Source organism: Colobus angolensis, unplaced genomic scaffold (genome assembly GCF_000951035.1).
Source record: "Colobus angolensis palliatus isolate OR3802 unplaced genomic scaffold, Cang.pa_1.0 Scaffold4, whole genome shotgun sequence".
Lineage (NCBI taxonomy): Eukaryota > Metazoa > Chordata > Mammalia > Primates > Cercopithecidae > Colobus > Colobus angolensis.
In genome coordinates this window covers 743,852-754,327 of record NW_012117376.1, presented here as the reverse complement: position 1 = coordinate 754,327, position 10,476 = coordinate 743,852, and the positions used below count along the sequence as shown (strand labels likewise).

At 43.1% G+C, this 10,476-nt stretch overlaps 1 protein-coding gene across 1 annotated transcript in view; it reads left to right on the top strand.

Moving 5' to 3' along the window:
- The window catches only part of MACF1 (microtubule-actin crosslinking factor 1), a 446,661-nt gene that overhangs the window by 407,563 nt on the left and 28,622 nt on the right, over positions 1–10,476 (top strand). Inside the window, exons 84-88 of the mRNA XM_011955644.1 lie at positions 1,361–1,481; positions 2,073–2,236; positions 3,624–3,786; positions 4,827–4,981; positions 6,847–6,921. Coding sequence (XP_011811034.1) covers positions 1,361–1,481; positions 2,073–2,236; positions 3,624–3,786; positions 4,827–4,981; positions 6,847–6,921 — 678 coding nt within the window. The remainder of the gene's footprint in view (positions 1–1,360; positions 1,482–2,072; positions 2,237–3,623; positions 3,787–4,826; positions 4,982–6,846; positions 6,922–10,476) is intronic.

Sequence of the window (10,476 nt, the reverse complement as noted above, 5' to 3'; positions counted from 1 at the left end):
TGAGATGGTATCTCATTGTGGTTTTGATTTGCATTTCTCTGATGGCCAGTGATGATGAGCATTTTTTCATGTGTCTGTTGGCTGTATGAATGTCTTTGCATCTTTTTCATCTCCAGCACCATCATCTCCTAAAGTCCAGACATACAGTAAACTAGAAGCCATTCTAAAATTCCACTTCATCTTTGCCTCCTTGCCTGACACCACTTGTCCATTCCAAATCTGCCTCCCCTTTCCTCATTCAGAAGCCTGTGATGTCTGGAGTTCCTTCTTTTCCTCTTCCCCCTACATCTAGCCACTCACCAGGGCTTGTCAGTCCCACTTGCAAAATATCTCTTGGCTCCATCTTTCTGGCCTGGCTCCAACCCTCACCATGTTTTGCCTCAGTTACTGCAATGGTTTCTTAACCTGTCTTGTCACTGCTAGGCACTCCCCATTCCACACTTTCCCCCACCCCCATATCATTCCACCTTTTACACTGAAGCCAGAGTGATAGCTGTAAAGCATAGGTCGGATCATATCTCTTACCTGGATCGAAATCTTTCAGCTGTCCCCCATTACTCTCAGAATAAATGGCCAACCCTTAGCCTGACACAGAAGCCTTTTGTGATGTCTCCTGCCTGCCTCTCCAACCCTGCCTCTCCAACCCTGCCTCTTGCCATTCCTCTGATTGCATCCTCTGCCCAGCCAGTGAGTAGAGGGGTCCTGGTCACAGCACTGTCAGGCATCCCTGTCTCTGTTTAGGTTGCACCCTCTTCCAGGACTGCCTTCCCACCATTTGTTGACTATTTCTTCATTGCTCAGTGTGTCAGTCCGTTTGCATTGCTCTAAAGGAATTCCTGAGACTGGGTAATTTATAAAGAAAATAGGTTTATTTTGGCTTACGGTTCTGCAGGCTGTACAGGAAGCATGGTGCCAATATCTGCTTCTGGTGAAGGCCTCAGGAAGCTTAGAATCATGGTGGAAGGCAAAGGGGAGCCAGCATGTTACATGCCAAGAGAGGGAAAGAGAGAAAGAGGAGGAGATAGCAGGCTCCTTTTAAACAGCCAGCTCTCATGTGAACTAACAGCAAGAACTCACTCATTACCATGGGGAGGGCACCAAGGCCATTCATGAGGAATTTGCCCCCATAACTCAATCACATCCCATTAGACCCCACCTCCAACATTTGAAAACATGAGATTTGGAGGGGACAAGTATCCAAACTACATAACATACCTCAGTAACTCAACTCAGGCACTGGCCTCCAGGCAGACTTTCCTACCACCGCAAACCGTAAAGTACCTATCCTAGCTCTTCCTTTGCCCCCATAAGAGTAAAAATACAATTTTTAACTCTTTTTCCTATTCTTTGTGTTTAACAGACGTTTATGGAGGAGATGACTCGCAAACAGCCTGACGTGGACCGGGTCACCAAGACATACAAAAGGAAAAACATAGAGCCTACTCATGCGCCTTTCATAGAGAAATCCCGGAGCGGAGGCAGTATGTTTCCAGCCCCCTATGTTAGGATGCTTCATTCCTGCTAATTGAAGATGAGCACTTTCCAAATGCCTGTCAAAAAAAAATTTTATTCCATTTTCAAAAACCGTGTTGGTTTTGAACCAAAATCTTTTGTTTTTGAAACTCACTTTTCTTACATTGACAGACAGTAGCTATACTCCATATTCTTGGATTGGTATGAAATTATGAGATGGTTAAGCTTATTCTTTAACAGTGGCCTTTCCATTGTTTTGGTTATCAGCACTAGCTGTTTACATTTGACTTGCACTAATTTAATCAACAAAACAGTTCCTACAGAATATGTTGCTTTTTTAGTTGAGTTAATGTGTCATCAGCTCACTAAGGTGGGACAGAATTGCTTGGAGATATGTAGGCAGCAGGTAAGTATGTGCTGGGAGGATCAATACTTTTGGAATTAGTACACCTCCGTATCTAAATATTGCCAAGTCCCTTATTTCTTTTCTCAGTTACTGACTGGATATTATTCTAAAGATCTCCTAAGTTTATACACACAGCTATTTCTCTTTGTGTGCTAACCAGCTGTTCTAATCTTGTGTTTATTTTTCCTTTTAGGGAAATCCTTAAGTCAACCAACCCCTCCTCCCATGCCAATCCTTTCACAATCTGAAGCAAAAAACCCACGGATCAACCAGCTTTCTGCCCGCTGGCAGCAGGTGTGGCTGTTAGCACTGGAGCGGCAAAGGAAGCTGAACGATGCCTTGGATCGGCTGGAGGAGGTAATGCCCTGCTGAGTGGCCTTCCCTGAAACAAAGTGATTTTTTCAATCAAAACACAGCCCTTCTGTGGCTCTCTAAATGTGAACCATGTGTCTTAACTGACTTCTTCACAAATAGAAACAGACCTATACCAAGCCAGTACCCATTCTTTGAGGCCCTTGAATGAGAAAAGACACATTTATAAGAAAATCATTTGTGACAAAGTAGGCCAAAGCTTCTAGGTGTGGAAAGCAAGAAAACAGCCAGTCCATAATGAGGGCCAGGACGTGATCTGCCTCAGCATCTTGCTGTGGTTGGGAATCAGGAACAGAACTTTGGAAATTTGTCTCCAGATATGTAGCAGAGCACAAAAATGACCCTTGTTGAGCCTTTCATGTAAAAACAGATGCTACACAATTATGAAATAGTAATTTTTAATGATTTTGTTATTTTATTAGTCTTCACTTGATCATGAAAAGCAACTCTATTTTGAAGTGTCATTACCCAGTAAAAAAAAAAATATAGTACTGTACTTCCTAGTTTCTAGAACAAGCCTCTAATATCTTTTGTATTTTTTTATTTGTGCATATCAAAGCAGCTATGCCTGGAAGTGAGTGTTCTGTGTTTTATTTATTTTTTCCTTAGGTCAGTTGACTTTTAAGCTTATTGGGTTCTTGGTGCTTTTTCCCCCCCATTCCTTCTAACTTTGGAGTTTGAAAGACCAAGGGGAAACTGCTGCACTGTTTAAGTCATTTTGAGTGTATATCATTAACATAGACTTAAGTAGCTGAAAATTGTCTTGCCCACTGCATAGGCCTGCTGTTTTCCATCAAGGCCAAATATTTAACATGGAGGTCAGATGGGAAATTTGCTCTATGGTGCCATTCCAAAGAAACATGCTTGGATACAACACTGGGTTCCCAATGCCTCCATCCAGAACTCAGATTTTCTCATTGAAATCTCAAAAGATAGTGGTAAACACGAGCCTCCTGATGTGAGCCCTATGTGTGATTATAATGCCTTTCAAAACAACATAATTGAGGAGTGCTAAGGATCTTCCTTCTGAGTTAGAATCCATTCCCTTGCATCTAAGAGAGTGATCCTTTGAAAAGCCCAAAGGGAAAGCAAGGCTGGCTTCACCCATTCTCATTCTATGTGCTCCATATTTTCCATGGTGGTTCAGTTATTGTTTCTCTTGCTATTCCATTATACCGCAGCTCTTGTAAATAGTCATGGCTTTAAGTGAAGGAGCCGGATTGTGCCTTCACAAAAGAAGCAAACACATAGATTTCATTGTTGGTGCCCCTGGAAGCATGGCTTTACTGAATGTCTGAAAGTTTGGTATGCTCTGGGCAACTTTTGAGGGCCCAAAAAATAAATCTTATTGACACTTCTGATTTCTGTGTAGTTGAAGGAATTTGCCAACTTTGACTTTGATGTCTGGAGGAAAAAGTATATGCGTTGGATGAATCACAAAAAGTCTCGAGTGATGGATTTCTTCCGGCGCATTGATAAGGACCAGGATGGGAAGATAACACGTCAGGAGTTTATCGATGGCATTTTGGCATCCAGTGAGTCTAGTCATCATTCCAAACATGGGTCACGCCTGGATTCCTTGCACTTTGTAGAAGCGGTGATATTCTAGCTAAACAATCTTTCTGAAGCGGGCCAGGAGCTATGGCTCACACCTGTAATTTCAGCACTTTGGGAGGCAGGTGTCACAGGCATGGTGGCACACCTGTGGTCCTAGCTACTTGGGAGGCTGAGGTGAATCACCTGAGCCTGGGGAGGTCAAGGCTGCAGTAAACTGTAATCGTGCCATTGAAGTCCAGCCTGGGCAACAGAGTGAGACTCTGTCTCCAAAAAAAAAAGACAGTGGTTAACCAGAGGTTTTCAGCTGGGAAACAATATGATTCACACTTCCCTTTGTATAGCAGTTTGTCAAGAATCTAAGACAGTAATCTAAACATAGGAAAACTTCATACTGTTAATTCCAAACTGTCACTATTCTGAAATAATCTAAATATTCAATAATTGTAGGGTGGATAAGTATATTCTTGAGTGGTAGGTCTGTGGGTGGTTGTAATGCTATGTTTATGCTTTTTGGTATATCTGAAATGTGGAATATTATCTTTTTTTCATTGCATTTGGGGTAGGGGAGCCTATAAGTGGATATGTATTACTTTTCAGGAAAAATCAAGACATAAATTTTTTTGCTCTTAAGAAGTATTTCTGGCCAGGCGTGGTGGCTCAAACCTGTAATCCCGGCACTTTGGGAGGCCAAGACAGGTGGATTACTTGAGGCCAGGAGTTCAAGACCAGCCTGGCCAACATGGCAAAACCTCATCTCTGCTAAAAACACACAAAAAATTAGCCAGGCCTGGTGGTAGGCACGTGTATTCCCAGCTACTTGGGAAGCTGAGGCAGGAGAATCGCTTGAACCTGGGAGACGGAAGTTGCAGTGAGCCAAGATTGCGCCACTGCACTCCAGCCTGGGTGACAGAGCGAGACCTTGTCTCAAAAAAAAAAAAAAAAAAAAGGTATTTCTCTAACTGCTAACCAAACAAGTAAGCCCTCTTTTAAGTTTCAAAATATGATTCCTTTCCTCCAGAGTTCCCCACCACCAAATTAGAAATGACTGCTGTGGCTGACATTTTTGACCGAGATGGGGATGGTTACATTGATTATTATGAATTTGTGGCTGCTCTTCATCCCAACAAGGATGCATATCGACCAACAACCGATGCAGATAAAATTGAAGATGAGGTAAGGGAAATAATTATATTTTGAGTATACTTCTGGCTATAGGTTTATAATATCCTGAATTTGGTTGGGTTCAATGATCATGTTAGCCTTTGACTTGTCTGTTGGGAGATAATTATTTGGAGTTCTATTTTGAGATCTCTTTTTAGATAGCATTTCAAAGAGTCCCAGAGGATCTCTGACATCTGAGCTCTAGCTCAGGCTAGATAGATTACTCAAGTGAGTCATGTCTGTGTGGTGCTCTGAAGTTTACAGAGAACCTTTGCAGGGTACCATACTCATCCTGGTTCACTTGTCCTGTGTTTGGGATAGACTCATCTTACTCCTGAGCATGCTACCTGGAATCTAGGGAAATGGTCTACCAGTGTAGCATTTAAGGGTTGAAATGAACTGAGCATGGTGGCTTACATCTGTAGCCCCAGCACATTGGGAGGTCAACATTGGAGGATCACTGGAGCCCAGCAGTTCGAGACCAGCCTGGGCAACATAGTATGATTCTGTCTGTCCCCTCCCAAAAAAAAAAAAAAATTAGCCAGGTATAGTGGCAAGTGCTTATAGCCCCAGCTACCTAGGAGACAGGTGGAAGAATCACTTGAGCATGGGAGGTCAAAGATGCAGTGAGCTGTGATCATGCCACTACACTCCAGCCTGGGCAACAGAGCAAGACTTGTCTCAAAAAATAAAAATAAATGTTTAAAAGGGGGGTAAAATGTAATGTTTAAAATGGTGTATACCCATCATGCTTTCTGCCTTGTTAAAAACTACCACACTGGGCCAAGCGTAGTGGCTCACGCCTGTAATCCCAGCACTTTGGGAGGCCAAGGTGGGCGGATCACAAGGTCAGCAGATCAAGACCATCCTGACGAACATGGTGAAACCCTGCCTCTACTAAAAAATACAAAAAAAATTAGCCGGGCGTGGTGGCGGGCGCCTGTAGTCCCAGCTTCTAGGGGGGCTAAGGCAGGAGAATGGCGTTAACTCGGGAGGCGGCGGAGCTTGCGAGCTTGCAGTGAGCGGAGATTGTGCCACTGCACTCCAGCCTGGGCGACAGAGCGAGACTCTGTCTCCAAAAAAAAACTACCACACTGAAACTACAAAATTGATTAGTGCCATCTGGAAATCCTAGCATCTGTTGATAACAGATCTTGGGAAGGGAGAGGTGCTGGAATAGGTTTTAGGAGTGGCCCTAGAACACACCAGGACTTCCAGGGAATCTCAGGCTCCTAGGGTGAAATTTAAAGCAGTTCATAATTTGCTTTATTAATAATATGATTTTGATGCCAGCATATTAGCAATTTTCTCTGAAGGAATTTTAAAGCAGGAATAATGTGTTACATAGTCACTTGGGAATTTCTTTCATGCCTTTTCTTTCTCAGTGTCTCAATTAGTTCACTTAGTAAGAACATATACTAATTTGGAACAGATGATAAATGCATATGTCAGAAGCCTGAAATGCCTAAAAAGTAAATAATGAGCGGGCGTGGTGGCTTATGCCTGTAATCCCAGCACTTTGGGAGGCTGAGGCAGGCAGATCACCTGAGGTTCAAGGCCAGCCTGACCAACATGGAGAAACTCTCTCTCTACTAAAAAAAATACAGAAAATTAGCTGGGCGTGCCTATAGTCCCAGCCACTCGGGAGGCTGAGGTAGAAGAATTGTTTGAACCCAGGAGGTGGAGGTTGCAGTGGAGCCGAGATCGTGCCATTGCCCTCCAGCCTGGGCAACAAGAGCAAAACTCCATCTCAAAAAAAAAAAAAAAAAAAAGTAAATATTGAATAGCCTCCCTGCTTATGTGTAAAAATCTTTGTTTCTCTAAATAGGAAGTCTTACTCTACCCTTTACACTTTTCTTTTTGTTCACAACCAATAGGTTACAAGACAAGTGGCTCAGTGCAAATGTGCAAAAAGGTTTCAGGTGGAGCAGATCGGAGAGAATAAATACCGGGTAAGGAAAAGAAAAACCAATACTTTGTGGTGGTGGTTTTTCATTTGTGGCTGATCCCACCTTTTCCTCCTGTTGCTTAGAGTCCCAGAGCCCATCAGACTTGAGATGTAGTCACTCTCTGACCTCATCTCTATAGATGCCAAGTGTCAGTGTCAGGTGCCCTGTTCCATCTGAAAACTAGTCCATATCTACTTAGATAGTAGTAGTTTGTATTTGAGTTTTAAGATAGGAAATATTTCAGAGCTGTCACTTCACATCTGACAAAGTCTTTAGGGGGATGAAGGTACCTTTGGAAACAATTATATCTAATGACTGACCACTTACCCCCAAAGAGATGGTCATTATGAGCCTGAGTGGCTCCCAGGCTAGAGAGGCCTGGGGAAACTGTTGAAGCCCCAACAGATACTGTGTCTGCTCTGAACTGGGCTACAAATAGGGCCCAGGAGCGCTCAGGAGACATCAGGCTCAGTGGTCTTCTCTGGAAAGCCATGCTAGGTGTGGCGATAACTGACAGTGAACTATACTTGTGTTTTAGCTTCTTTTGGGACCAGGGTCAGGGACATAGAAGAATCTGAAACAGGTCTCCTAAAATATATCAACAGCTCATCAGGATTCTCTAAAGTCCTAAGAAAAATCTCTGATTGGCAAAGAGGATTTAGATTGCACTAAGAAACACAGGAAGATCCATGTTTCATTAGTATATCCAAAATGTCCTCAAAGTACATCAAATCCACTCCATGCTACAGTTTCCTGAGGAGCACTGGGTGAATCTGCCTTGAATGTAACCTGGGGCATTTAGTTAATAAAGCTCCAGGTAATCTTATGCCTGCTTGTTGGGTTTTGTTTTCTTGTTTTTTGTTTTTAATTATGAGAGAAATGAATTAACAAGAACAACATATAGAGTGGAGAGTTAGTTCATAGTTTATAAAACCACATCCCTGGCCAGGCGTGGTGGCTCACACCTGTAATCCCAGAACTTTGGGAGGTAGGGGCGAGTGAGCAGATCGCTTGAGGTCAGGAATTCGAGACCAGCCTGGCCAACATGGTGAAACACCGTCTCCACTAATAACACAAAAATTAGCTCTGCTTGGTAGTGCATGCCTGTAATCCCAACTACTAGGGAGGCTGAGGCAGGAGGATTGCTTGAACTCTGGGGTTGGAGGTTGCAGTGAGCCGCAATCACGCCACTGCACTCCAGCCTGGGCAACAAAGCGAGACTCTTAAAAAAAAAAAAAAAAAAAAGAAAAAAAGAAAACCACATCCCTGTGGCAGGAGCTTGATAAGAATATGTTCGGTGTGTGTCACTTTGCCAGAAGAACGTAATGATAATGATTTTCATTCCTTAGTGTTAATATGACAAAATGTTCTCTTTTTTTTTCCCCCTCCTTTTCCTCCATCCTTTACTCTTACTGTCTATAGTTCTTCCTCGGCAATCAGGTACAGTGTGCCTTGCAGTGTTCTCCTTCTCAATGGATATGGTCTGTGTAGCTAATGCTGCCTGTTCTTCGCTATGGGGAGAGGATGTACTCTGAAGCATGCCTGGGTCACACCTGGTTGTCTTACCAAGTGGAGAAACTGCTGATGAGGCCAGCATTGCAAAGCTATCTTAGCAGCAAAAGAATATAAGTATAATTTTTTTATAAAGGAGATGAAGTGGAGGAAACTGAAGCTATGGTATCAATCCATTCCACTTCTAAAAAGAGAATGGTTTTGTACTTCTGTGTTAGAAGTCAGATTACCAAACAGCACAGTTCTTATTTATGTTAGAATCTTTTGACAGTTAATAAATTTTGTAATGTATGGTAAGTCAATTCCTGAAGAACTTCAGTACTGTTTAAATATCTTTTTAATATTTGTAGTTACTTATACTTATATTGTATTTTATAATTACAAGGTACCTGAGAAGTGTAGTGTGGAGATCATAATTGGCCGTGGCCTGAAGTATGCTGATGATGGCCAGCCATCCAAGATTTAATGAGACCAAATTAGACTTGCAAAAAAGATTGGATGCTTTGACTCCACTTGGTAACTCTAACCTTTCAGATCTTTTTGAGTGCTGTGGGGTCCTGTGTCCTCCAATGTGGAAGGAAGTTGCATGAGTAAAATCTGTCTCTCTAATATGAAATTATAAACCCTAAGAGTTGATTTGAGGCCCTCAAACATCCGGGCCTTGCAAGTCACTATAGAAATGTTCTAGGCAAGTGAGAAGAACAGGGGATAAGAGAAAAAAACGAAAGATGAGAACAAACTGACTTTAAAAAAAAAATCATTGCTTGAGAGTGTCCAATATGCCTATATGCTGGTGATTGTGTGTGAATGCTAGGGTGCCTTTGAAGAGTGTGCCGGCACCCTCTTCTAGTGCTCCATTGACCTGGGGAGGGTCAGATGAATTCTAATGTTGGGAACAGAATTATGAAGTTCATTTTATACACAGGCACCTGAGGCCTCAAAGATCACATGCCTGCTCTCACACAGCTAATGTCAGCCACTGCAAGAACTCAAGTCCCTGTAAGGAGTTTTCCTTTTGAAAGGTGGAAACAACAGTTACTGACCCTTAGGACTCTTATTCTGAGTTCTTTGCCTCACTGACAACCCTGTCCTACCAGGTGTGCACAGGTCTCCATTTTTAGAGCTGCCATGATCCCTCCCACCACTCGTGACTCTGGCCTCAACTTCCCCAGCTACACTGGCTGCTGGCTTGGTCAAACCTCCTTTCCCCCATAGCTTAGCAGAAACAAGTTAGAATCTTTCAAAGAGAGCTTTAGTGAGAAATTAACTTGGGGGGGACATGAAATAAATGGAGTGATAAATTATAGTACACAGTATTCCAAGAATAAAGTACTCCCAGGCTTCCTTCCTGATTCACCCTGGGGCACAGGCGCATACTCCCTGCCTCTCACCCATCCAGAGAAAACCCTTTGCAGTGATTCAGGCCAGCACTGCCCTTGGGTGGAATCCTCCATGTCTCAGAACCTCCCACAGGGCTTCCCATTTTCACTTGTGGGGCCCAACTTCTGCGGGGGGACTCTCACAGAGCCTGGGGGGGCAACTTCCTTCCCAAGACAGGACATGTATTCTCTTTCAAGTCTGGGTTCAGTGCTGCTGCTACCACACAGTGGTTTTGCTGTAGTCACTTTGTATAAGCATGTTTAAATTGTATCAGATGAGAGGTGTGGGACTACTTTTATTTTCAAAGTAAAGGGCTGGGAGGGAGGATACAGTATTTTTCAATCGCCTTGCCCATGCAAATAGTGCATTTGAGTCAGAGCAGCTAAGGAATATGGAGGATTACCACAAATATATTAATTTTGAGGGAGGAAGGCTATATGACCTCAGATATCCTTTCTTGCATTTTCAGTTTTTCTGCCTTGTTTTAAAGTTAAGAGTTGTCCTTTATAACATTGAAAATCCGGCCGGGCGCGGCGGCTCAAGCCTGTAATCCCAGCACTTTGGGAGGCCGAGACGGGTGGATCACGAGGTCAGGAGATCAAGACCATCCTGGCTAACGCGGTGAAACCCCGTCTCTACTAAAAAATACAAAAAACTAGCCGGGCG